This window comes from Panthera pardus, unplaced genomic scaffold (genome assembly GCF_024362965.1).
Source record: "Panthera pardus isolate Hobbes unplaced genomic scaffold, ASM2436296v1 HiC_scaffold_8, whole genome shotgun sequence".
Taxonomy (NCBI): Eukaryota; Metazoa; Chordata; class Mammalia; order Carnivora; family Felidae; genus Panthera; species Panthera pardus.
The window spans coordinates 145,704,045-145,731,387 of NW_026527013.1; the positions used below are offsets into that span (position 1 = coordinate 145,704,045).

At 52.7% G+C, this 27,343-nt stretch overlaps 2 protein-coding genes across 3 annotated transcripts in view; both read left to right on the forward strand.

The window, feature by feature from the left end:
* The window catches only part of CPA4 (carboxypeptidase A4), a 39,524-nt gene extending 38,467 nt beyond the window's left edge, over positions 1-1,057 (forward strand). The window contains exon 11 of the mRNA XM_053896912.1: positions 962-1,057. Within this exon, the coding sequence (XP_053752887.1) occupies positions 962-999 (38 nt within the window). The 3' untranslated portion in view covers positions 1,000-1,057. The remainder of the gene's footprint in view (positions 1-961) is intronic.
* CPA5 (carboxypeptidase A5) lies at positions 1,058-25,393 on the forward strand. 2 transcript variants are annotated; one of them, XM_019452747.2, is made up of 12 exons: positions 1,058-1,173; positions 3,051-3,132; positions 4,172-4,306; positions 13,094-13,192; positions 14,046-14,147; positions 15,335-15,436; positions 15,781-15,891; positions 16,334-16,424; positions 19,278-19,477; positions 19,775-19,859; positions 20,393-20,607; positions 25,209-25,393. In XM_019452747.2, the coding sequence occupies exons 1-11, from the start codon at positions 1,058-1,060 to the stop codon at positions 20,578-20,580; spliced, it is 1,311 nt and encodes a 436-aa protein (XP_019308292.1). In that variant the 3' UTR covers positions 20,581-20,607; positions 25,209-25,393. The 2 variants fall into 2 exon arrangements, with proteins under 2 accessions (XP_019308292.1, XP_019308291.1); XM_019452746.2 differs by lacking the exon at positions 25,209-25,393 and having other exon boundaries at positions 20,393-20,718.
* The last annotated feature ends 1,950 nt before the right edge of the window (positions 25,394-27,343 follow it).

The following is a 27,343-nucleotide window of genomic DNA, read 5'->3' on the forward strand; positions in this document are numbered from 1 at the left end:
TACCATTCACACATCATCTTTCACTCTCTCCTTCCAATATGACTGCTTTGTGTGCTGGCCTCGGCTTTATTCCTGCTATTCCCAGCCCATAAAGGGGGCTGTGTGGGCCTTCAGCAGGACTGAGAAATTGACTCTGCTGTCTGTTGAGAACTATAATGATTGCAGTGACCTTCACGTCTGGCAGAAAATCCACTACCTGTGCCGGCATAATGGCGGCCAGCCGAACATAGAGAAAAGGGAGTCTTCACTGAATTCCTTCTCGTGCTATATGGATTTCCTTTGTTCCCCTCTCTATTCCCTTCTGTCCCCCTTCTCCCCACTGCAACTGGAGTGCTGACCTAAGATGCAGCTGTGACTAAGAGTTAATGCTTGGAAATAATAATACATTCTATTTTGCAGGCTTTGCCAAGCCAGTTCACCCACGTTGTCTCATCTAATATTCCCCGCAACCCCTGTGAGGTAGGGAGGGGAGGTATTATTAACCCCATTTACTGATGAGTAAACTGAGACTTAGAGAGATTAGGGCAGTTGCCCGAGGTCTTTTAGACAGGAAGTGAGCCCATGGTCCCTGTCTCTAAACCGGGCGTTCTTTCAATGGCGTCCACACCCTTATGCGTAAGGGGGACGTGGCCCAGGGGAAGCGTGAGCGGATGGGGAGGGAGAAGGAGAGCAAAAGAAAAGAATTAAATGAGGAGGGAGGAACGGAGTGGTTTCCTGGGGCCTTCCAGCTACTCTTCTCTTTCTCCGGAGAAGGAGGACTTGATGTTCACCAGAGGCTGGCCCAGCAAACCTCCAGGGAGGAAGGAAAGCCAAGAGCCTCGTCTTCCTCTTTTCCTCTTTCCTCTTGCCAGGAGGGGATTTGCCTAGCCGGGGGAAGGGGTGGCCCTAGCTCTGTCAAGGCCCTGCGTGTGGGAGCCACATGCTGGGTCTCCCCCAGAGAGAACCTAACGCCCCTTCTCAGGCCGGGCCTGCCGGCCTTTAGGTGCTGTCCTGTCCTGAGGCTTCGGCCATGCCTGCGCACGAAGAAAGGGCTTGAAGCTCGCCTGAAGGAAGAAGCATGCAGGGGGCCCCTGGAGGAGGCGTGGGCCCTGGGCTGTCCCCTGTGGACAGGTGGACGCTCCTGGTCTTCAGCTTTATTCTGGCAGCAGCTTTGGGCCAAATGAATTTCACAGGGTGAGTGGCTGCTCCATAGTGGGAGGAAGGGCTGCTGAGAGCTTGGGGACCAGATGTGCCAGCAGGGAGGAGGCTGTCTTCCTGGGACCTGGTCAAAGTAGAGGGAGTTGGGACCTCACTTCCCATTCAGGTCCATAATCTCCCACTCTCACACTCAAGGGTGGGACAAGCAGCTGTCTTACTGTCCTTCCCCACATGAGTTCTTTCTTCTTCTTCTTCTTCTTCTTCTTCTTCTTCTTCTTCTTTTTAAGTTTATTTATTTATTTTGAGAGAGAGAGCACGAGTAGGGCAGGGGCAGAGAGAGGAAAGGAGAGAGAATCCCAAGCAGGCACTGCACTGAGAGCCTGATGCGGGGCTTGAACTCATGAACCACGAGATCATGACCTGAGCAGAAGTCAGACCCAGGCGCCACCTCCCCCCCCCCCCGCCCCCCCTCCACAGCATGAGTTCTTAATCTGCAGCCCATGGGGAAGTTTCCAGGGCTCCAAGATTCCCCCGATTCTTGCTTATATGTAAAATTGTTTATCTATTTTTTTTCTGGGGGGATGGTTTCCTCTGATTTTGAAAAACTTTTTTGAATGTTTATTTATTTATTTATTTTTATTTAAAAAAATTTTTTTTAAGTTTATTTATTTTTGACACAGAGAGAGAGCGCGAGCATGAGCTAGGGAGGGGCAGAGAGAGAGGGAGACACAGAATCCGAAGCGGGCTCCAGGCTCTGAGCTGTCAGCACAGAGCCCGACGCGGGGCTCAAACCCACAAACCGCGAGATCATGACCTGAGCCGAAGTCGGATGCTTACTTAACTGACTGAGCCGTCCAGGTGCTCTGAATGTTTATTTATTTTTGAGAGAAAGAGAGAGGCAGAGTGTGAGTGGGGCAGGGGCAGAGAGAGAAGGAGACACAGAATCCGAAGCAGGCTCCAGGATCCCAGCTGTCAGCTGTCAGCACAGAGCCCGACATGGGGCTCGAACTCATCAGCTGCAAGATCATGATCTGAGCTGAAGTCAGACACCTGACCGACTGAGCCACCCAAGTGCCCCTGGTTTTCTCTGATTCTTAAAGACGTTAGTAACCCCCAGAAGACTCTGTATCCCTACCATATGGATACAGTATTGTCTTCCTTTGAATACGAATAAGCATTAGGATTTTACCCCAGGCCCTCTAGGGACATGTTTCTCAGCTTCCCAGACATCACCTAATGGAATGACCCCAAAGTATCCCCATAGTAGTGATTGGAGGGGGTTGGGGGGGGGGGCGGGCTTCATCTTCCCTGATATCCAAGCCAGTCAGGAAGGGAGTCAGCGGCATCCCGCGTGGCGGACACCGGAGGTCACGCGCACAGCCTCTCGCGGCCTCCCCCCGGGATGGGAAGGGCTCAGCTTCCTCTCGTATGTTAGCGTGAGGCTCATCTCCCCTTCCATGTCCTCAAGCTCTTGAGAGAAGGCTGGAAGGGGCACAGGGTTTGGACAGACCACGGCCTTCGGCCCTTGTACGAAGAGCACTCGGGGCCACTGTTGGTCTCCCCTGCCCTCTGTATCTATTCTTTTCTCCCCTTCGTTCCTTTTGTTTCCCAGGCCTCCTCCATTCTCCCATATTCCTGTCCCATACTTCCTCCCCTGTCTTGCTGCTGGGTTCGTCACTAGTTGTGACGGGCTTTATTTAGTGGCTCGGGTGGTCTGTCCTTGGTCTGGAGCGACCGCTGTCCCATGCTGAAGGACTCGCGTGCTTCCCAGAGTGGCAGGTCCTTCTGCTCAGTCTCCTCCAGCCTCCCAGCCTTCCTGCCGGGTCCCCTCAGCCTGGTCCTCAGGGTCCCCTAGCCCAGCCTTCCAGGGAGCCGTCTCAGCATCTCCCTCCACCCTCCCTGTGTCTTTCCAGAGACCAGGTTCTTCGAGTCCTGGCTAAAAATGAGAAGCAGCTTTCACTTCTCAGGGATCTGGAGGGCCTGAAGCCCCAGAAGGTGAGGACTCCTCAGGGCTGGGGAGCGTGTTCTCCACTTTCTTACAGTGGCCTGCATCTCCAGCCCCCTGTCCTGCTCCCCGAACCCCAAACCTGCCCCTATCATATCTGCCAAAGATCACAACACCGTGGAAAATCAAATGTGGGATCTTCTTCGGGAAAGGTTGGGAACACTCGCCCGGAGAGTTGGGTGGCCTTTCTTGGCCTTCTCCTCTGTCCTAGATGGGGAGCTGCCGAGCAGACCCTGTCAGGGGCCACCTCACAAATGACTGGAATGTCCGGAAGCCACCTGGGGAGTACATATGTCTCTGGGTGGGATGCCAAGTAGTATGCAGACTAGACACATCGGTTTCCCCCGCTGAAACGGCTCAGCTTGGCGAACCTGTGTTTTATTTGGGTTCGTCCCCGTCAGCCCGAGCATTTGTCTCCGAGAACGTTTGTCCTCTGCGAGTATTCCACAATGGAAAACATTTTCTTCAACAGTTACAGTAGAAGGGTTTTGTTTGAGGGCTGCCGAAGCAACCAGGTGTTTCTGGATGTGGCCCAAAGCCCCTGTCCCTATTCGTCTGAGTGCCCCTATCTACCAGGACTCATAACACTTTATAACAATTCTCTCCCTTTTCCAAGTTGGTGAGTAGACGTAGCATTTGGAGGTCATGGGAATCCAGGTCGGGTTCCTCCCCCCCCTCCCCAGGGCTTGAGGGCAGCGATGCCTCCTCCTTCTGACCAGGGTTCTTGTCCATGTGAATGCCCCGTATGATGAGCTGTCTCACTTTTAGCAACTGTTTAGGGTTCTTGGGGTCCAGGCGAAGTTGGAGGGAGGCTGGGAGCGAGGGTGCTCGGAATCGGAGAAAGAAACGCAGCTCGGGGGTTTTGTTTGCCCCCATCTCTGTGCTTGGCCTGAGGGTTTTCATTTCGGAACTGGGGCCCTTTTAACTGTCTAAGAGAAGAAGACCGTCTGCCTGTCTAAGGTGCCCACAGGATCATGTATGAGGACACGCGATTAAACACATCCCATTTTCCTTTCCTTTGTGGCCAAGGTGGACTTCTGGCGTGGCCCAGCCAGGCCCAGCCTCCCGGTGGATATGAGAGTTCCTTTCTCTGAACTGAAAGACGTCAAGGCTTACCTGGGCTCTCACGGCCTTGCTTACAGCGTCATGATAAAGGACATCCAGGTGAGGTCCTGCCCCAGCACCATGGCTAGGGTTTCACCTTCCACGTGCCTTTCTGGTTTGAGCCCAGCCCAGAGGAAAGCAACCCAGGGCTCACAGTGGACAGGTTTCTAGAGTTCCGTCTGCATTCTTGTGGACCTGCTGTAGAAGGAACGACACCTCACACTTCTCAGAGAATATGTAAAATCTAGGACAGAGCCCACGGTCGGGGGAGGGGGGGACGTCCTCCTCGTGTGGTAGTGGCAGTCACTTGTGGACGAGTCCTCTTGTGGGGGGATTTGCAGCTCACAGAAGAGGAGGAGACCAGGGAGGAGGGACACAGGAGCAAGTAGCTCGGGTCTTTCCTGGGCACCCGGGGGAGGCAGCTCTGGAAGAGTCCCTTTGCTTTTCTGACCGTCCCTGCCGTCCTGGCTGTCCCACGACACTTGAACCGCCAGGCTCTCGGTACTAGGAGGTCCCAGGCTCCTCTCCCAGGCAGGATCCTCCCAGGGGAATAGCTTTGGGAGGGCTGCACACCCACCCTCGGGTAGGACAGAGAGAGAGCCTTCATCCCGGCCGCGCCAGTGTCCCCGCCCGCCCTGGTCGGCGCAGCTCACCGTGACATTTTATTTCTGTTGTTCTGTCTTCAAGGGTATCCCAAGGAGCCCCCTTCCTAAAGCGCTTCTTGTGGGCACCGCGTGCTGGTTAGGCGCCTCTGGCCGCACCCCTCCACAGATGCTGCGGTGCCCCTGCAGGATCGCAGCCCCAGACATTCCTCCCCAGCCATGGCGCGCTGCGGCTACTCTCTGAGAACCCAGTCTCCCGGAGGGCACACACATGACATCACATGCCAAGGGATAAACGCATCAGGGGCATTCCTTCCCCGCGAACGCACCGGGCTGGGCCACTCAGATCCATGCCCAGACCGTTGTCCCTCATCGGGCACATGTGTTTGCTGCTCAGTGCGTAGGGGTGGCCTCTTCCTCTCATTAATCCCCCACAAACCCAAATGGGGAAACTCCCGCAGACAAGACAGGGGACCACATCGAAAGAAACAGCACTCAATTCTCATTTTTCGCCCACGCGGGCATCTTCAGGTTCGCATTTCCTCGCTTCTGCCCCGCCCTGAAAGCCCGCAGCATTGAGCCAGCAGAATGCGAAGAGGTCTCTCAAAATGTTCTGTTGATTTCTGCACATCAGGAATGGCCCCAGAGGCACCTCTGAGCCTGCCCCCTGGCTCCTCTGGAGCTGTCCTCTTCAAGTTCCTCAGCCTGTCCTCCCCCCGTCGTCCCCAGGCTGGAATCCCTTCTGGGGGCGTTTTTACTCCCTGTCAGTAGATGCCCTGGACTGTCTGCCCTAACCCAGCCGGGCAGGATTTCCCCCAACACCTCGCTCTGTCTGCAGTGCATCAAGCTCCCATTGTCATACTTAAGATCCCATTTTGGCTTGGAGGGAGCTGGGGGGGGGGGTAGGGGAGGCTGCCGTGTTGAGTTGATTTGTGGTGACGAGGGGGAGGGTGTCCAGGAGGAGAGAAGCTCAGAGGCGCTAACAGGAGGGGAAGGCTTTGCACCACTCAGGTTTTTGGCCTCTAGCCTTACGGTTCGGTTATTGACGCAGGGGCCTAATCTCTTCTGAATCTTCCGGATCTCTCCGCCGCAGCGTTTGGCGTAGCGTCTCTTGCACGGCGGGCCCTCAACGGTCTCCACAATGACTCTGTTGGCAGGTTCGCAAAGAGTGTGCCCAGAGGCCTTGCTATTAGGTTGGTCTTTGTCTCCAGGGCCCCCTCTCCTGAGCCCCTCAAGGTCCAGGCTCGGGCCTCTTATCTATCTTTATGCCCTAGCGCCTCCCATGGCACCTGCCACTCGGTTGGGCTTAATAAATGTTGGTTGAATGCATGGATGTGAGGAAAGGAAAGAAGTGAGGGTGTGTTTGCTCGGCAGCACTAGGCTGAGAGGGAGCGTGAAAAACCTTGGTGCCGGCTTCCGGCTTTCGCTTTGGCCAGGGGTGCTGGAGATTTTTGAGGAAGGGAAGTGTCCCCTGCTCCCCGCCCTGCCCCCCCCCCCCCAAGCTGTGATCAGACGCGTGCTTGAGATGGAAGAGCTGGGTTCGTTTGTTCCATCTACTGATATGGAGATACCTACTGTGTGCAAGGTGCAGGAAACACAAAGACCGGAACTCCGGTTCCGGTTCCGTATCCAGGGGAGCCGGGTCGCGGGGGTGGGGAGTGGAGGGGAGTAAAGCAGTGATTACAATGGAGTGGATGAGCTTGCTGATGGAGCTGATGGCGTGCAGCAGGTTGCTATGGGAGCCGAGGACAAGAGGCTCTGCACTAGGGAGGCTCTGAGAAGGCGGTAATTACGGTGCGGCTGAAGAGCAGGCGAAGGGGGACCGGGAGGGGAAGGGCCCCCCCCCCCCCCCGCCCCGCCCTGTTGGCAGTGAGGCCCGACCAGATCACAAGGGGCATCCTCTGTTGGGTGAAGAGGTCGAGATTTATCCCGAAAAATCATGGGGGAGCCATGGGAGGGCTCTGACGGGATCAGATTTGCATTTAAGAAAAAAAAATCCCTCTGACAGTGACAATGTTGAGTTGGGGACAGGAGCAGGGAGAGACTGACAGGCAGGAGGGGGCTGAGGAAATTGCAGTGGGCCAGGCAAGAAATTATCTGATTCCGAGTGAGCTCTATTTGCATTTAATTTTTCTTCACCTCCCCCTTTTTTCTCAGCCCTTTGGTTTTGGTGTTGTTGTGTTTTTTTTTTTTTTTTTCTCTAGGATGAGTCACCATGGAAAAGCTTCACTTGAGCAATCAGCTCTGTGGATTTTAATGGCTTTTTTCTGATTACAAAATTAATAAATATTCATGTTAGATAATTTGGAAAATAGGGGAAAGCACAACGGAGAACACAAAAATCACCCGGGCTCTGAGCATCTAGAGCAAAATGCAATTTAGTGTAAATATTGCTTTGCCAATTTCCCCCTCTCTACTGGATCATTCTCATTAGCATACAAATGTAGTTATTTCTCTTACCCCCCAAAATCCTCTCTCGATCCCGTCCCCCCTGTCTCCAGCTATCACCCCATTTCTCGGCTTCCCCGTACAGCACAACTCTTGGAAATACGGGCCATACTTGTCACCTCCATCCTTCTCCGTGGGTGGACTGTCCACCCCTCACTTCACCAAAACTGCCCTTGACATTCGTCACCCACAGCTCCTACGTCCAACTCAGTGGCCAACTTTGAGTGCCCGTTGTTCTTCCACCTTATTTAGCACAGCTGGTTGCTCTCTCGTCTTTGAAACATGTCCTGTCTTGGCTTCCGGGACACTGTCCTCTCCTGGATGTTATCCCATCTAACTGGCTCTCCTTTGCATGTCATTTTCCTATTTCCCAGTTCTGTCCTTTGACTTCCCCTGGATCCTCTCATTCAAGATCACGGCGTTGGATACCTTCAGCCTCCTGAATATTCCCATACTTGCATCTCCAGCCAGACTCCTATACTCACCCTGAACTCCAGACTCGAGTCTCTAACCCGCCCCTTCCTCATTTCCACCTGCCTGCCTAACGGGCGTCTCAAATGTCACCGTTCCCAACCGAGCCCCCCCCCCCCCCGCCCCCAACTTGCTCCTCCACAGCCCTTCTCCATCTCAGGAAATGACAACACCATCCTTCTGGTCACTCAGGCAAGAAGCCTGGAGTCGTCCTCAACTCCTTTCTCGAATCCCACATTCACCAAATCCCTTTAAATTGTATCGTACCAGGGCACCTGGCTGGCTCAGTCGGTTGAGCGTCCAGCTTCATCTCAGGTCATGATCTCACGGTTCGTGAGTTCGCGTCCTGCTGTCAGCACAGAGCCTGCTTCGGGTCCTCTGTCCCCCTCTCTCTGCCCCTCCCCTGCCCCATCCCCACTCTCTCAAAAATCAACATTAAAATAAATAAATAAATAAATAAAATGTATCTTACCATTCTATGCTACCATCTTGGGCCAGCACGCCGTCAGCCCCACACCTGGATTGTTCTAAGAGTTTTCTAACTGCTGTCCCTAATTCCTTCCTTGCCTCCCTGTTGCCTAGTCTCAAAACAGCACTCAGAGGGGGCCTTTAAAATTATTATTATTATTGTATATTATATCCCATTATGTCACTTCTCTGCTTAAAACCCTCAATGACTTCCTAACTGAGAGTAAAAGCCCAAGTCCTTATGGCCCTGAAGTACAACACCCTCGTCACTGACTGCCCTCCCCTGGCTCGCTCTGCTCCAGAGACCTGGACCTCTTTACTGTTCCTTGAACTTGCCTGACCCATTCCTGCCCAAGGGCCCTTGATGAGATTCCCGTCTCGGGGCCTTTGCACTTACTGGTCCTTGTGAGTAGAATGCTGTTTCTGCAGATACCTGCATGACTTATTCCCTTGCTGCTTTCAAAACCTTGCTCACAGGTGAGTCACCCCCCAAATTACTGTCGCCCTGCCACCCTCCTCTTGCTCCTCCTCATGGCTTCGTGCTAGGCGACGCTCCAAGCATTTTACGTGTATTAACCCCTCTAAGCCTCACGGGAACCCCTTAAAGAATGTGCTCAAGTGTGTGCTAACGTGACCCCCATGTTTGAAGGCACAGAGAGAGATGAATACTTTGGTAAACCGAGGCCCAGAGAGATTAGTGCCCCGTTAGTGATGGCGTCGAGATTTAACCAGAGGCAGCCCGGCCCCGGGCCCTGCACTCTTTGCTACTGAGCCATCTGCCTCCTCCACAGTTGTCACTGTTGTTTGTGTGGGTGGTTTTAACTCTGCCTTTGGGGCAGTGCAGCCACCCGTTCAGCCTTGACCTCTGAGGGGGTCCACGCTAAGAACCCCGGGTCTGTAGCCACCCACCACGTAGGCACAGACTGCATTTGCTACCAGCCACGCAGCTGCTTCTGCAAATGTTGGGCCTGTTAGAGAAGGCCAGGGACACATGAGGAGGGGTGACTGCTGCTGTCACGGAGCGGGGGTGGGGGCGGGGGGGGGGTGGGGAGATGCGTCCATTTTACGTCTGCGCGGCTGGAGTTCAGCGGCAGAGTGCTGGTTCCCTTCAGGCGTCAGCTTCGCCCTTCCTGGGCCTCCCGTGGCCTCCTGCCCTCCTCCATCCTGGAGGTGCTGTTCTTTGCTTAATGTTCCCGTCCTTCCTCACCCCTGTCATAAATTAATTCACACCAAGGTATTACTTTCCTTGTCAGGTTATGGCTTCCAGGGAGGCAAATGGCTTGCTTCCGAGTCGTTTCTTTTTTTTCTCTGAGAAGCCTGACAGGGCTGTAATTAGGCTTCCCCGAGCCTGTGGCAAGACTGCGTTCTCAGTTCTCCCCTCTCCCCTCTCGGCCTCGTGAAGGGAGCCAACATCTGTGTATTTTTCAGGCCAGGGTAGATTAGCGTTCTTGGGATTGGGGCCCAGCTGTGAGGGCTGAGCATTCCCAATTTGTGAGCGGGTGTCACATCCATTCACAGGGCTGTGAGGGTGTTTGGAAAGTTATTTGCAGTTTGGTGCCCATTTCCCATTTGCCCCCAAGCCGTTCTGTGGAACAAAGAATGGCCTCCTGGGAGCTGTTTGCTGCTGTGGGTGTCCCTGGGCTGTGGGAAGAGCTTCCCAATTTCTCCTCCCTGTCCTCCACCTTTTCCCACCGCCTCAGGTCCTCCGCCAGTCCCTAGGAAGTTCATCTCGGTGGGACTGGAGGGGGACTTCCGGGTGCACCAGCCCCGGGCTGCTGGCTCCCTGCGGCTGCTCACCACAGCTGGTAGTGCCCGGCCCAAAGTGATGGGCACACACTGGTCACGGTGGGCTGCTGAGATTTCCGTTGGTTTCCTGGGAGAAGACAAGTCCCTTTTGTTAGAGTGTCCCAGGGAGGTGCCTGCGCCAGCAAGGGTCAAGGCTCCTCCAGGCTTCCTTACTTGCCCAGCAATCCCAGCTTTGCCCAAGTGGGAATGTATCCAGCTTAGCTAATTCAGCCAAAAAACACTGCAATCACAATTGCCTAACGTGTGGTCGGTGCCCAAAAAGAAAAGAAAATGAGGCCCAAGCAGCGATCTCCAGTCCCATTTTTAAATCTGTGAACTTGAGGGTTGTGAGCAAGCTGACTGGGGCAGCAGGGTGAGTGGGCACTGGACAACGGCCTCGTCTGCGGGGATGGTGGTGATGCCTCTTTTCCAGCCCTGGGACTGAAGAGTCCATGGCTGCTACTTTATTTTAGCCATTGGGCCTTTTTGTTTTTGTTTTAGTATTATTTATTCATTAGAAGATTTTACTTATTGAAGTAGGACAAGCATGCTGCCAAAATATAAAAATAGGGAACATTTAAAAATTGCTTGAAATCATAATCTTTCTATCCTAACAAGCATTGTTTTCATAGTGGTATTTTCTGACATTTTACTGTCTTATTTTTCTATGCTCAGGGTATTGCTTTTTTGTTATTTTTTTCAAATAGTTTTTTTTTTTATGTTTATTTATTATTTTTTGAGACAGAGAGAGAGAGCATGAACGGGGGAGGGTCAGAGAGAGGGAGACACAGAATCTGAAACAGGCTCCAGGCTCCGAGCTGTCAGCACAGAGCCCGACGCGGGGCTCAAACTCACGGACCGCGAGATCGTGACCTGAGCCGAAGTCGGCCGCCCAACCGACTGAGCCACCCAGGCGCCCCTCAAATAGTTTTTTTAAATGTTTTACTTTTATTTATTTTGAGAGAAAGAGAAAGAAAGCAAGTACAAGTTGGGGAGAAGCAGAGAGAGAGAGAGAGAGGGAGAGAGAGAATCCCAAGCAGGCTCTGTGCTTTGAGCGCACAGCCCGACGTGGGGCTCGATCCCATGAACCGTGAGATCATGATCTGAGCCAAATTCAAGAGTTGGACTCTCAACTGACTAAGACACCCAGGCACCACACTTTTTTTGCTATTTCAGAACACCTTTTAATTGCAAGAATAGTATGATGGATTTTTCACTTGTTGTTAACATTTTACACATTTTCTTGCCCTCTCTGTACATACACACACATATACATACCTACACACACACAGATAAACATATAGTGGACCCTTGAACAACCTGGGTTTGAACTGTGTGGGTATACATGGATTTTTTTTTTGATAAATACAGTACAGTACTATAAATGTATTTTCTCTTTCTTATGATTTTCTTAATAATATTTTCTTTTCTGTAGCTTGTTTTATTGTAAGAATACAATATATAACACATATAACATACAAAATATGTGTTGTCTGTTTATGCTATTGGTAAGGCTTCTGGCCAACAGCAGGCTATTAGTAGTTAAGTTTTTTGGAAGTCAAAAGTTATGTGTGGATTTTCAACTGTGGGAGAGTTGGTGCCCCTAACCCTCTCATTGTTCAAGGGTCAACAGTATATACCTATAGGTATGTATATCTATCTATGTGTGCGTATATATGTTTGTTATTTAGTATTACATATAATATATACATTTATTATTCTTATTCACCTTTAGTTTTGATAGCTAGCCAGCCTTAAGGAACCCAAGGCTAGGAATAGGATGTCTGGGCTCTTACCTCACCTTTGCCCCTTGTTGGCTTTGCCATTAAGTCCCTTCACCTCTCCAATCTGTTTTATCTCTGAAACATGAATAGTGAATTCCTGCCCTGTCATTTGGTCATCTGACCAGACCAATGGAGATAATGAGGATAAGGATGCCTGGTAAACTGAAAGGCTCTGCCTGAAGCAAGACATCATCAAGACTCCCTTGTGTGACTTTGGGTCGAGGTCTTCTGCTTTCCCAGCATCCTTTGTGGCAGAGAGGCCGAGGCACTTCCCATGCTGCCGGTCAGTGCAGAGTGCTGGGGTGCCTCTATCCCTGGGTGCCAGTGTAAGGGTATGAGCCTGGGGTGAAGGGCACTTGCCCACCTCACTGAATCCCAAGCTGGGAAGAGTGTCCCAGAATGATGTGGGAGGGCAACCCAATCCAACTGTATGCCCTCCCCATGGCCAGTGAGAAGTACTGTGTGTGGGCGGAGTACCAACTCCAAATGATACCCAGGACATTGCTTTTGGTTCATCCATACTTGTGTTTAAGAGGCAGTTAAGACAGTAAGTAAAAGATTGTTGGCATATTGGTTTTGTAATTATTTGGATCAGCTTGCTCCATAGCTGGTTTCCCAAATGGCCTGGACATCAACTGTGTAGGCTACCCCCTGGGGGTAGAATAGAGTGGGTCGGGGGGGCCCTCTGCTCTCCCAGGGGGTCCAGTGTACGTGGTTCAGCTTGAGCCTTGACTCAGCAGTGTTCATAGAGGGCAAAAACAATGTTGGCAATAGATCACAAGCCCTCTTCTAGAATACTTTCATATCCCTTATTACATCTTATCCTATGAGCTGGGCAGGGCAAGATATTGCTATCCTAATTTCCATGCTAAGGAAACTAAGGCAAAAACAATGTTGGCAATAGATCACGAGCCCTCTTCTAGAATACTTTCATATCCCTTATTACATTTTATCCTGTGAGCTGGGCAGGGCAAGATATTGCTATCCTAATTTCCATCCTGAGGAAACTAAGGCCAGGGCTCCACAGCAAGTTGGTGGCAGACTTGGAATGCAGCTCTCTGGACTCCTCGCCCCGTGCTCATTTGGGAAATGGAGGCACGAACACCAGCTGGCCAAGCAGAATCATCCAGCAACCGGCATCTCCTCCCACTGCGCAGCTCACACTCATGGTGGCTCGTTCCCCTGTATCGGTGGTGTCTTTGTGCGCGGCCCAGCCGATGCGGGGTTCGGAAGAGGCCTGCCTGGCCCGGTTCTCCCCTTCCCTTCCAGTATGTGCTCTTGTCTCCTAGGTGCTGCTGGATGAGGAGAGAGAAGCCATGGCCAAATCCCGCCGGTTGGAGCGTAGCACCAGCAGCTTCAGTTACGCCTCTTACCACACCCTGGAGGAGGTAGGTCTGCCCAGTTGAGCTCCGGGCTCTCTTGTCCCTTTGGGCCCTCGGGGTCTCCCGACTCAGGCAGAGACTAGTGAAAGATTCTGAGGCCCATGGGAGAGTGTGAAATGACTCTTGGGGAGTCTCTGGAGAGCAGAGCAGACACCCGGGGAAGGTCTGTCAGACAGACAGCTTCAAATAGGTCCGGAAGCCAGGATTCATATAGGGATAGAGAGAACGCAACACTACAGCCCAGGGCAGGTCCGGGACTGAGGAGCATAGGTTCCATTTTCATGAAAAAGATGTGATGGGATTGACATTGTCCCCTCTGGTATCACTGTCATTACTCTCCCGTTTCACATGGCCTGGAAGAGAAGATCCATTTTTTCCCATATGTTTGGTAATTCAATTATGTACATTGAAAGAGTGAGGGAAGGGGTTAATATGGCCTGTCAGTATTTACTGGCATCCGAGATAAATAGTCCTGCTTTCAAACGGCTTAGAATCTCTAAGGGCCGAGAAGACCAAAACAGCTGGGTCTGTGGGGTCTGTCAAACGGACTGAATGGGCCAAGAGAGTGGAAGCAAGAGAAACTTCCACCCTGAGAGCCTTGCAGGTTGACCCTGGGGACTGGGTAGGGTGAGGACACTCCTCTTCCAGAAAGAGGCTCAGCTCTGCACAGGGCCAGTTGCCTTCGACACCAGCTCCGCGTCTTTGATGTGTGCAATTCTCCCGCCGGGTCCTTTTAGACCCTCAAGGGAGGTGGGACAGCACGGGGAGGGTGGAGTGGGGGAAGGAGGGTATCCGGGGAGAGCCTGGGCCCCGCCCCTCCCTGCCTCCCTGCCGGTCTGACAAACTTCATTCCTTTCAGATATATAGCTGGATCGACAACTTTGTAGCCGAGCACTCAGATATAGTCTCAAAAATTCGGATCGGCCACAGCTTTGAAAATCGGTCCATTGTTGTCCTGAAGGTAAAAGCGGGCAGTGTTGACCACCAGACTCTACAGTGAGAGCCCCTGGCGTAAGACTGAACTCACGTAGGGTCATGGCAGGGTGGGAGTTTTAGGGACAGAGAAGATGTGTACACTCCTGCCCTGAGGTGACCCACAGCTTTGGGGCTGTGGTGTTCAGGGACCTACTCTCGCAGGTATGGACAGGTGATGGTGCAGCGACCTGGCAGGTCCTGGGTCAGGAAGTAGGTGGGAGGGTTGCAAAGGAGATGGAATTGCAGGGTGGTGGTCATCACCCCTGGTCTTGGGAGGTGAATGCGGGTGAGTCAGCATTCTCCCTATTCCCTTGGTTGCTTCATCTGTGAAATGGGAAGGGAGATAAATAGAGGCCTCATTTACAAATGATTGAGGTCATCTGGCTCAGGCAGCCCCACAGATAGGCCCGAGTCTGTGGGGAGACCTCCCAGCCCTTCACGGGGGCCACTGGAAACAGTTGGAGCAAACTTGACGGCGGCAATGGCCTTGGTCATGAAGAAGGCAGGATAGGTAGGAGTGTGGAGTCGAGCCAAGCCCAAAACAAGTCTTAGTATGTGCCCTAAAGGGCCCCCTCAAGGCACTTGACGTCCAGCTCTCAGACAAGACGGCGCTCCAGCTCTCGACGGCCCTGGGGGACTCTTCCAGAGGGCCCAGTGTTCTCATCTAACTTGGGACTTGACCTCCTCATTCCCTGCTTTGATTTCCCCCAGGGGCTGTCCGTGTCCTCTCTTTAATGTGACCTAGGACCTTGCTACTCAGAGTGGGGTCCTGGCACCTGTAGCAGCACCCCCCGGGAGCCCGTTAGAAACGCCCAACCACAGACCCCTCCCCAGACCTACTGACTGAGAGTCTGCATTTTCGTAAGATGCGGGGGGATTCGTGTGCCCTTTAAAGTTTGAGAAACACTAGTCTCGGACACTTTCAGGCCTGGGAAGCTCTGTGCTTCCAGCTGGATCACCTTGCTTCCCCAGTGCACCACTGTGTCACCGGGGCTCCCACGCGTGTGCACTTCACGGACCCATGCACAGGTCCCTGCACATACAGCCCCTGTCTCGGGACACAGGGCCGCCCCAGGCAGTGCCCATACACCTGGGGCCACCTTCTGGGAGCCTAGGGACAGCTCTGTAGCTGTCTCCGTTCAAACCTGTTTGGGACCCGGTGCTTTTACCCAGTTTAGCACTGGAGGACCTCAGCGCCGGGCCATCTGGATCGACACTGGAATCCACTCCCGGGAGTGGATCACCCATGCCACTGGCATCTGGACCGCCAAGAAGGTCAGCACAGATGATGGGGGTGGGGCTGGGGTGGCGGCTACTCGACTATTTTAGGGCGCCCCTGGTTGCGAGATTGTACTTGGCTCGTTTAAACCTCGGGGGCTCTCTACTCCCCTGTCCTTTGGAACAGCTGCCACGCGCTCTGGCCTTTTGCAGCGCAGCGCCCACATCCACCCTCCGCCTTCTAGTTGTTTAACCTCCAAGCCCGCAGAGAATGTATCTGATGGCCTGACGCCACCCCTGCCCGCGGCCACTGGCTGTGCAGAAGTCCTGACCTACCTCAGAGGAGAGCCTGCCAGCGCCTCCCATCCCTCACCCTGTACCCACTCTGCCCTGGCCTGCAGATAGTCACTGAATATGGCAAAGACCGCACGCTGACGGACCTACTGAACGCCATGGACATCTTCATGGAGATCGTCACCAACCCTGATGGGTTTGCGTTTACCCACAGCATGGTGAGGACATTCGGGAGGGAGAGGGTCAGGGGTCAGGGTCAGCTCTGCGGGGGGGGGGGGGGGATGCAGGAACGGTCACTGTGGCTTTGGGAAGCTGAGCTGAGGTTCACTGGGGGCTGGCCCCTCAGGGGCTCCTGGTGGAGAGTCTCACGAAGGCAGGCAGGTGACTCAGGTACTACAGCTGCGACTCAACCCCTGTCCTGCTGCCCAGGGAAGGCCACTGTTGGCAGCCTGTCCTCGGGCCTCTCCCCACACCACAGCTTTAACCATAGGCGATCCGCAGTCTTGGCCCAGCCTCGTAGCAGCCCCATCCTGCCCTAGGCATTCCTTCCTTTTGCCCCTCTCTGTCCCACCAGACACCCCCCACCCCTTCCTAGGACAGGATGTCGGAGGCTTCCATCCCTGGGAAAGGGGTGAATGTCCCCCGCCCTGGGCTTTTCAGAACCGCCTGTGGCGGAAGAACAAGTCCACCAGACCTGGAATCTTCTGCATCGGTGTGGATCTTAACAGGAACTGGAAGTCAGGTTTTGGAGGTATGGCAATCTGCTGGACCTGGGGGCAGGGCTGGAGAAGGTCGTCTTGGCACGTCTCTCACACAGTCAGGTTATGTGGACTCATAACCGGAGAGGCAATGTAGTTAGTTAATGCGAGTGAGTCATGGCAGGAACAGGCAAGCACACGCCTAGGATTGGCTGTGCGATATGGGGAGGGGTTGCACACGCGTGGGCCATGTACGCATCCGCTCCAGCTTCGTGGGAAACGCGGGAAACGGCTCCTTGCTGCAGGGGTCAAATCCTAAATATGGCAGGGAAAGGTACAAGAGAGTCTTCAGGTTGTCCCTTCAGGAGGGACAAGATAACCTTGCTGGTTGTTGAAAACCTAGAGTTTATATGCCCCCCAGATCTCTCCAGCCCTTCCTTGTAGGGAGCCCACCAAGAGAAAATGCCTTCAAACTCATTTCCCGAGAGTCATGACCTGAAATTTGCCCTTTGGGGAGGCCAGAACAGTAGTTTAAATCTAAAATAAGCCAAGTTCTTATCATTGACGCTGACTTGAGCCTGGTTTTTACTTGCGACCCAGTTGCTTTGTAATCCTAGGCTGATGGACTGGTGCGTATCTGCAGGGCCATATTTCTTCCAGGCAGAGGTGGGCAGCTTCCTCTCAAGTTCTTGGTGTTCTTCCTGATTATCACCCTTACCACACCGGGGACATAGGGATTAGATGGGGAAACTGAGGTCTCCAGAAAGCCTAGGGACTAGAATGTGGACCCTGGGAATGCAGCGATTTGATGAACGGGATCCTGGGTCTAGCCAAGACGGGTTGCGTGGGCACCCCCTATTCTGGGGGTGTAGTGGGGTCAGAGTTTGGCTCCACAGGAGGCAGTCCCATTGCCGTGGAAAAGCAGATCCGCAGATGGATGGCCAGACCAATGAGACAGAACATTGTAGATCTGCCCATCACTGAAAATCTAGCTTCTCTCAGTCTGTTTTCATTGAAAAATAAGCGTCTAAAGCATCCAGAGCAAGGCGCTCAGCCCATGGTGTGGGGGCTGCCTGAGGATCTGGCACTGTGTGTGTAACCGCTTGTGTAAGGGAACACAACCGTGTAAAAATGGGTGTTTTCACCTTCAAATGACCAACCACTTTGCCCCAAGTTGCAATCCGCGAGGGCCCCTCAGAACCGGCTGAAGTGAGTACCCACGGACCCTGAGACAGACTGGCTAGCAGAAAGACAAATTACCTTTTAAAGAAAATAACTTTTGTGTGTTTCACCACAGGGGGCTGGAGGAAATCAGTATATATACAATGTAAAAAAAAAAAAAAAAAAAAAGTATGGAAAAAAAAAAAAAAAAGCCCAGAGGGGACAAAAAGCTCCCATAATCCCACCACCCAAAGATTACTGCTTTTAATAATTTACCATGTCCTTCCAGAGATTTCCCCTTGCTACAAATTACATTTTCAGAGAAGGAAAAATAAATAGCTAATGAATCCATTAGCAGGTACTTGTGACACAGGCAGGCTCAGAGGACTTTGACTATGAACGTCAGAGAGAGGCAGGCAGCTAATTCCCATTTGGTCAGGGGAAGATTAGTTTATGCTGCTTAGCTCAAACCAGAACTAATGGCCTGAAGTGTTTCTCCATATTTGGGCAAAGCCACCTGGTCGTTGGCAGGGGAACCGCTTTCCTTGCGTGGGCTGCAAACGCAGACAAAGCTTTCAGCCTCCCCCGCTCTGCTCATCTGTTGCTGTTTGTCATTCAACAAGTGTAGCAAGTGCAGAAGCTCCCGGCAGACACAACAAACAGGGCCACTGTCCAGCCTGTGGGGCCGCTCCTCACCCTTGCGTCCTGCAGGCGCATCCCCTTCTCACCAGGGTCCCCGCCCCGGGCGAGGACCCACAGACCGCAGACCGAGGGGGTCTCACTCCCCGGTGACAGAATTGCCTCCGGGCCTGCCTGTGGACAGAAATAGTGTGTGTCTGGGTTGGTGACTCAGGCTGGAAGATTTTGTTTATGGTTTTATCATTGCCTTAATTTAATTGCTGCATAATGAGTAATCTGTAGACCATCCCTCCCACTCACGCTGCCCTCCCCTGCGCTCTTGGGGAGGACCGGTTTGCTGCAATCCTAGTGCAGCATCCGAACCAGTCCATGGGCCAGGCCCCCCGGTCCTCGGGCCAGTGCACTGCCCTGAGGGTCTGGGGGCGGGGGGGATCCTCTGGCATCCTTGGAAGGCTCCAGAAGTTGGGGTGATCCCTGACCTCTGCATTGGGCTTGTGCGCAGTCATTTCAGGAAGGAGGAAGAAGAGGAAGAACAGGGATGGCTCCTTCCAAATAAACCCCAAATCTTGACCAGCCCACAGCCCAGCCCCCCATGACGCGGCCCCTGGGGAGGGCAGGCAGACAGAAGAGGAAGAAAAGAAATGGAAAGCAAAGAAGGGCAACAGAGTCGCTGAGTCGTGGTGTGGTTGGCCCTCTAAGACTAGGGTTTGTGATAAATACCCATCGAAATCTCAGTGGCTTAATATAGTAAAAGTTTGTTTTTCATGCACAGGAAGCTCAATGTGGGTAGGTGACTCTCCTTGGCAGCTTTCTCCCAATCGTGAGAGAAGGATCCGGGATGCTTCCTCCATCTAGAGGTTTTTGCTTTCAACCACATAGACTGAGGAGAGTGTGGAGAAGTCATGCCTGCTCTTACCAGCCTCCAGCTAGAAGTGACACCTCATTACTGCTCACATTCTCGTTGGCCAGAAGTGGTCACATGGCCTCAACCAAACTGCAAAGGAGGCTGGGACATGTGGAGGAGTCGCTGGATATTTTGTGAGCAGTAAGTGTCTTTCCCAAGCCTTGGAATTTGAAGCCTCTGGGTGCTTTTATTTTTCTTCCAGGAAATGGTTCTAATAACAACCCCTGCTCTGAGACTTATCGTGGGCCCTCCCCTCAGTCGGAGCCAGAGGTGGCTGCCATCGTGGACTTCATCACATCCCATGGGAACATCAAGGCTCTGATCTCCATTCACAGCTACTCTCAGATGCTCATGTACCCTTATGGCCGCTCACCGGAGCCTGTTCCAAACCAGAAGGAGTTGGTGAGCTTGGCTGCTGGGGGCTTGGGGGAGGCATCAGGCAGGCTCCCACAGGGTTGAGGCCCTCACTCTGAAACAAGGGTCTGGACCAGTTAGTTGACCCCACGGTAGGAAGGAGAGGAGAGCTTGTTGTGCTCCCATGTGGTCAAGTTCAAAGCCGGAGGTGCTGTGCTCCCTTCTCGTGAGAGTCATCTGCATAGCCAACTTCCAGGACGCCCGAGTTCCCGTTTCTCAGCAGCTGGTGAGGGTGTGGGAGCACGGGGAGCCCCGGCCTCTCACCCTCTGGATGTAATCTCGCAGTACGATCTTGCCAAGGACGCAGCGCAGGCCCTGTATGAGGTCCACGGGATCCGGTACATTTATGGCAGCATCAGCACCACCCTCTGTGAGTGACCCCTTGCCCTGGCTGCTGCTTCCGGCACCACATCCACCGGGGGGCTGGGGGGGGTGGGGGGATGGGCGGGTGCAGTCTCTTTGCCGACTGGCAGCACTGGTTGGCCACAGGGCCGGGCCATAGGTCTGACCTGGCTGAGTCAGAGCTGGTTTCCAATCGGAATAGAGGGGTGAGTGGTGGCACCCAGAAACAGGCAGCTGCTTCTCTGCAGCACTAATTAATGCCCAACTCCCAATGCCTGGCTCTGTGATGGTCCCTGAGAGAGGAGATCTTAAGGGTGGTGGCCTCGAGGAGCTTTCCCTTTGCCGGGGAGAGAGAATGGGGAGAGAGGGCAGGGGGTGGCCCAGGTTGAGGCCTGGGTCAGGAAGCTGGATGTTGTCCGGGGTGAGTTGGGGTCAAGCTCCCAGGGCCCACTTACCACTCGGGATGCCTCTTAGCAAAACACCCTATTCTTCCTTTGGGGGCCATTTCTTTGCCCTTTTTTTTTTTTTTTAATTTTTTTTTCTTTGCCCTTTTACATCCAGATGTGGCCAGCGGGATCACTGTCGACTGGGCCTATGACAATGGCATCAAGTTCTCCTTCACCTTCGAGCTCCGGGACACGGGGCGCTATGGCTTCCTGCTGCCGGCCTCCCAGATCATCCCCACGGCCCAGGAGACGTGGCTGGCGCTTCGGACCATCATGGAACACACCTTGAATCACCCCTACTAACAACACCACCGGGGGCAGAGCGGGAAGGTTCATTCCCTTCCCCGAGGACCGGGGCTCCTCCTGAAACCCAAGTGATGCCTCCTGTTCCCCACACCCCAACCCTGACCCCTTAGGAGATAAATACAAGTTTGAACAGGCTTGATGGCCTCTGGGGCTGGCCACCAACCCCTTTGGGCTCGCATTGAGGAGGGGAGAGGGGCACTTGAAACGCCTCTTCAGTCCCCAGGTACTCAGGAGGGTGAGGGGCCAGCCGACCTTACACTTGCTCGTCCTGCAAATGTGGGTCCTCCAGGCCCACGGCAGACAACGCACCTGCTGGGGGCTGCTAGTAGGCACATTGTCCCCTTGGTGTTTACATCCTAAGATGATCCTGGAGGGGACAATGTTTGATCAAAAGCAGCGGCTCTCCGGTGGCGACATTTCCGGCACCTTGAGGGAGAGGTGGGGACAGGCAGGCAGCTTCCTCCTCTTCCTGCTTCATTTCCTATGTTGGTAGGGGTCAGGGGTTCATTTCAGACTCCCCCTCTTTGAAGATCCCATTCACCCTCTAAAGGAGAGTGAACAAGTCACTGGTTTGCGACCTGCTCCTCCTGGGCACCCTCGCAGTCTCCGGTGGTCCTGGACAGAGTCACGGCCAGTCAGGGCCAGCACGGCGAAGCACCACACATCCAGGGAGAGGAAATCCTCTTTTCCCCCCCTCTTTGCCACAGTCACCATGGTTGTCCTGCGCTGAGCGGTTAGTCCCGGCCCGGCATTTACTAAGTAAGCACTTTATTTAAGGGAGAGAAGGGATAATATTTTGAGACAGAAGAAACAAGATGCACCCCCTCCCAATCCTGAGGTTTCTTTATTTTTTTTTTAGATTTACTTATTTATTTATATTATTTATTTTGAGAGAGACAGAGACAGCATGAGCAGGGGAAGGGCAGAGAGAGAGAGAGCATCCCAAGCAGGCTCCACGCTTGGCAACGCAGAGCCCGACACGGGGCTCAAACTTACGAAACCGTGAGATCATGACCTGAGCCAAAACCAAGAGTTGGACGCTTAACCCACGGAGCCTCCCAGGCGCCCCTCCTGAGGTTTTTCCTAATACTTTCTGCCTTCCTCCACCCCCAGGGAGCAGAGATAGTGGGTCTGTTTGCCCCGCCCTCAGGGCAAGGCAGGTACTCTGAAGAAGCTGGAGGTCAACAGCAACGCTGGGTGGGCCTGTGCATGTCCGAGGCAGAAAGCAAGACTTGCATTTGCAAGGGCCAGTCTTTGGTTTTGTTGCAAAAGAGGAGGATTGTGGGTACCCGGGAGCTGGCCCCTGCAGGACACAGAGCACGGGGTTTTACTCTAAATCGCACACATGGAAGAAAGGAGGGTGAAGTGAGAACAAGTCCCTCTTTCCACCCTAAAAGGAGATAGAAGTTAAATTGGTAGATGGAGGGGATGGGTAGTGATCAGAACTCTAGGTAAGGCCCAGGTCCGAAAGGGCAATGAAGGAGCAGGTTAACAATGGCCGAGCCAAGGGGTCTAGGCAGGTTATTAGAGTGTACCCACGAGGCTGGGTACACTCTGAGCTGTTTAGCGCTCTGAGCAAAGAAATGGTGAGGAGGCCTGGGGTGGAAGCAAGAAGGCCGAGCCGGGGGGCCATGCGGCCAGCGGCCATGGTGGCACAGTGGCCATCGACTGGGGATGCCTGTGCCCAGGACCTGCCATGCCATGAGGAGGCCTGAGCAAGTCAGGGTAATGAACACCTGAAGAACCCAGATCCTCTCCAGGGGAAGAGCCAAAAGAAGGGAAGCATCCCGATTTGCGCTGTGGTTTCTCCCAGGAGACAGATTTTTTTTTTAAAGCTGGAAGTGATTTGAGCAAGCTAGAATTTCCAAGCTAAAGTTTTCTGCTATTATCAGGAATATGAGGCCATGGGCTAAATTAGTATGAGCTACAGATAAATAAAGCAAGTTATACCTTTACACACCGGAGTGCATGATTATAACTTTTGTACCCTCTGTGCAAATATTTGAATTTCAGCCTCTGGGGAGGATATTATCAGTGTTTAAAAATTTTTTTTTCTTAATGTTTTTATTTATTTTTGAGAGAGAGACAGAGCATGAGCAGGGGAGGGGCAGAGAGAGAGGGAGACAGAATCTGAAGCAGACTCCAGGCTCCGAGCTGTCAGCACAGAGCCTGACGTGGGGCTCGAACCCACAGACTGTGAGATCATGACCTAAGCTCAAGTCAGACACTTAACCGACTGAGCCACCCAGGTGCCCTGATATTATCAGTATTAATATGCTTGTACTTCAGATAAGGAAAGTATGATGATTATTTGGACAGGTTTTTTTTAATGTTTATTTATTTATTATAAAGAGAGAGAGAGAGAATGTGCATGAGTAGGAGAGGGGCAGACAGAGAGAGAGAGAGAGAGAGAGAGAATCCCAAGCAATCTCCATGCTGTCAGCGCAGAGCCCGATGCAGGGCTCAACCCCACGAACCGTGAGATAATGACCTGAGTGAAATCAAGAGTCGAATGCTTAACTGACTGAGCCACCCAGGTGCCCCGATTCGGAGAGATTTTAAAGGCCACACAAGATCACATGGATGGGAAGTTGTCAAAGGGGTTTTGAACTCGGGTTTGTCTAACTCCAAAACCACTATGTCTCCATTTGTCCAAGTGTGACCTGTGGCCACATCGGCAGCAGAGTCCGTGGCGAGTAATTTAATGCGAAGATATTCGGGTTTCATTCCCAGAGTGAAACAATCTCTGGGATGTACCCCCTCCCCGCCAAATGTGTATTTTTACCATCTGCCCCAGGAGTTCTGAGGTCCCTTAAAGGCTGAGAACCACCTGCTTTCCTGTCTCCCAGAAGAACAAATTTGAGTTTCCCTGGGGGAGTTGGGGCCTTGGGTCTCCCACCTTTTGCCATTATCTGTTAGGGCCGAGGGTGGTTACAACGGCGGGACGCTGGTCATCCTTTGCCAGAGTATTGCCAAGGGGCTGCCTTAGCCTAGCCGTGGTCTGCAGACCACAGGCATCAGCATCACGTGGGAGCTTGCTGGAAATACAAACTCTCAGGCCACCCAAGACCTCCTGAATCAGAAAGAACCTCTGGGCATGGGACCAGGTGATGCCAGTGCCATGCTGGAGAGGCATGGCCCTAGAGGCAGGAGGGTCTGGACCCTGATGAGCTTCTCAGTAACAACAGTGAAAATAATAACCGTTTCTAGCACGTACCGTGTGCCATTCATGGTTCCAAGCGCATGACAGGTTTCAACACATTGCCTCCTCACGGCTCCGAAAAGTAAGACTCTCACTTTTTATTTTCAAATCAAGAGGCCCAGGATGAGGATAATAGCCAAAGGGCGCCCAGCGACCGAGAGGCAGGCCTGGGACCTGAGTCTTGCCCAGAGCCCCTCAGGACCAGGGGCCAGGAGCTTGTTCTCACAGCCATGTTGGAAAGACCTCTGCGAGGCCAACAGGCTCACAAGAGTTGGGGCTGAAGCTGTTTTACAGATGGCGGTCTTCTGAAAGGCAACTTTCCCTTTAAAACCCTTCAATGACTTAACCCCCCCCCCCCAGCCCAAGGTGCCACGTGGCTGGCCCTGCACACCTCTCCCGCTTTGCCTGAACACCTTGGTCATCAGCCCCAAGCTCTCTGACTTCCTCACAGCTCCTTCGGCTCCTTCCCAACTGGAAGCCCTTGCCTGTGCTCCTCCTTCTCTGGAACATTCTCTCACTCTCCCTCCAAATGACCCACTCCTTAAATTTTCCCCTTCAGTATAATTTCCTCACTTAGTCCTTCTAGGACCATCCATGAGAAGTCGATCTATTGTTCTCTTTGCCGAGGCCTTACGTACTTCCTCGATTACAGTGATAGTAACTGACTTCTTTGTTGCTTTGTCTCTGCCACTAGTTTGACTGCTCTGTAAGGGTAGGGACCACATTCGGGTTATTCACCCTCAGTTCCTGTCAGGTGCACAGTGGGTACTCAGTATTTGTCAAAAGAGTGCTTCTCGTCCTCGTCCTCGTCCTCGTACGCATTAGAACTAGGTTTAGCATTAGGTGACAGAATGGCTTTAGCAGATCGGGGTTTTATTATTTTTTTTCATGTAATAAGTTGCCTGAGGTGGGTAGACCAGCCCACCTGACTGAACCTGACTCCTTGGCGCACTGGGGACCCAGACCTTTCTGGACTGTTCTATTTTGTCACTCGGCCATCATTTTGACCTCCAGTCTACCTCCATCACGTGACTGAATTCCAGGCAGGATGAGGGGGCAAGGGCAACAAACGTGAGCCAGCGGCTGAGTTGGGCGGTCCACGGATTTCAACTTACACTTTATTGGCGGGGACTGTGTCGGTGGCCATGCTCAGCTGCAAGGGAGGCTGGGAAATCACTTTATAGCTGAGCACATTGCTGCCCCCAGTGAAATTAGAGTTCTGCTGGGAAGGAGGAAGGGGCGAATGGATATTGGAAAGACAGCCAGCAGTCGGCTGCTGCTTCTCAGAAGGGAGAGAAGATCTGAAGGGGGTCTCTGAATCAGTTTCTTGGCTCTAGGTAATCAAGTGACTGACTAAATGATTAAGCCACAGAACTTTCCAGGGCCCTTTCAAAGCTTCTGGCCCAACCCCCTCATCTTACAGTTATGAAGGCTGGGGGTCTCTGGACTCGCGAGGCCCTGCATGAACCTAACATCTGGGAGAAGACTAAAGTGAGGCCTCTTCTTCCTATGACCGAGGGGGTCTCCTCAGCAAGCCCAGGGACGTGATGGTTGGAGGAGTTTATCAAGTGAAAGCTCAAGACTTAAACATGTGAGTTTTAGAGATATTACAGAATAATCTCTTTTTCATAAAATCTGAACATTTTTGTTTTTCATTTCTGGGGTGTATAATGCCAAACAGGAGTTCAGTTTTTCTATATGCTGCCTGATTGGTGGTTGTTTTTTTTTTGCCCACCCCCCACCCCCCCTTCCAACAAACTGCTCTTTTTAGGTTATGTTTTTTCATCCTTCTCACCAGTAAAATTTATGAGCATTTATTTAAAAGAAAAAAAACACTGGAAAAACTGAAGAGAGAAAGAGTGATTATACATATGGAAAGCTATAAAGAACCACAGTGAATGTGCTGCGGTTATTGCTTTCTTAAAAAAACAAACCAGGCAGGCAGTTTGGAACCTGAAAGAGTCCTGTGTGAGGGCAGGCGGGTGGCAGAGGTGGAGAGCGATGGCCGAGTGGCCGCGGTCCAGGGAGCCCGGTGAGGAGCCCTTAGCTCTCCCCACCCCCACTCCCCGCCCTCCGCCATCTCCCCTCTGACCGCCCCCCGACCGGCCCAGAGAGAAAATGACTTTACTGAAATCATAAAATTAAATTAAAAAAAAAAAAAGCTGCTTCAGAAAACTAAGAAGGCCCAGACAGCCACTTGCTACAGGCTGAGAGAATCCAGGGAACGTCAGCCTGTCAGTGCTCCACACACGGGTGAAGTCAGGCCACATCTTGAGCTTGGGGGGCAAGTCGTGTTCTTCTGGGGATGGGGGGAGGGGGCCGGTGTCCCGAAGGACAACTTTAGCCTGTTCCGCCTTCCAATGTTCTCCTTCCCCAAGTATGTGGGACGGTCCTTGGCAACCGCGACGTGTTCGCAAATCCGTTGGTCCGGCTTGCTCCTCATTCACCTCTTGCTGTCTTGGCCAAACTCTGTGGCTCCCCATCTGCCCTCCTGCCCTCCCCCCATCAATTCCCCAAAGCACAGTCAAGAACGCAGGGTAACATTTCACAAAATTTGACTTGGGCATACAGAAGGGAAATACAATGTGGAAAGTTAAACCCTTCAACTGGACACTGGCTTTGGAGCTGGTTCGTGTCCCTTTGTGAGACAGCCCCTCCTTCTCCTCCACCCTCTTGACCCCATTCCCACGTTGCCTCTCCCCTCCCCCATTTTCTTTTTTCTTTTTCTTTTTCTTTTTCTTTTCTTTTTTTTTTTTTTACATTATGGGACATTCCTGCTTAGGTCTTCTCTCTTCCACATCTCTGTTCTGAGATTTCGCTTCTGACTTGATGCTTCCTAAAAACCCATTGAGTGTTTCTGTCTTTGGAATACGGATCCTGCCTCCCTTTTGGAGACCCACACTAGCCACTTGAAAGTGGGAGTTCTGTAGCTTCAAAGCAAACAAATAGGTCCTACTGGGCGCTCCGTTAGGAAAGCGAAACTCAAGGAGGCTGCCACCAGGGCCTCGTCCTCCCAGCCTTCTATGAAGCCCCCAAGACCCGCAGCCTCCCCCTGTGGCCTCCCCCTGCAGCCTCTGCAGGACGTGGCCCTCTCCACCCGCACTGTCCTGGGAACACTCATCCATCACAGGCCCCAGGACCCCTGTGGCTCTGCTCTGATCTGTTCACAAACCTGGAGAGCCAATCTCTCCCCTACCCAGACCTGTCATCACGGCTGTGATTCGTTCGGGGGTACAGAATACAAATGTCCTAGAATCATAAAGCGTTACCGCTAGAAGAGACCAAGGAGATCATTCTGTCCTACTCTCTCAATACGTTGATGAGGAAACTGAGGCTGAGGGATGTGCACGTGATCTCCCCAATCATATAATAGGTTTGTGGCGATTTACTTTTGGAAGGCATTCCCTCTCCTGTTTTTTGCTCTTTCCGGAAGTCAGAGGCTGTGTTTTTTGTTTGTTGGTTTTGTTTTTTAGGTACGTGTGATAGAAAGCCTCCTTGCTAAAGCTTGAGGGGGGGAAATGGAACTAATTGGTTCTTCCAAGAGCGGGGGTGGGGGTG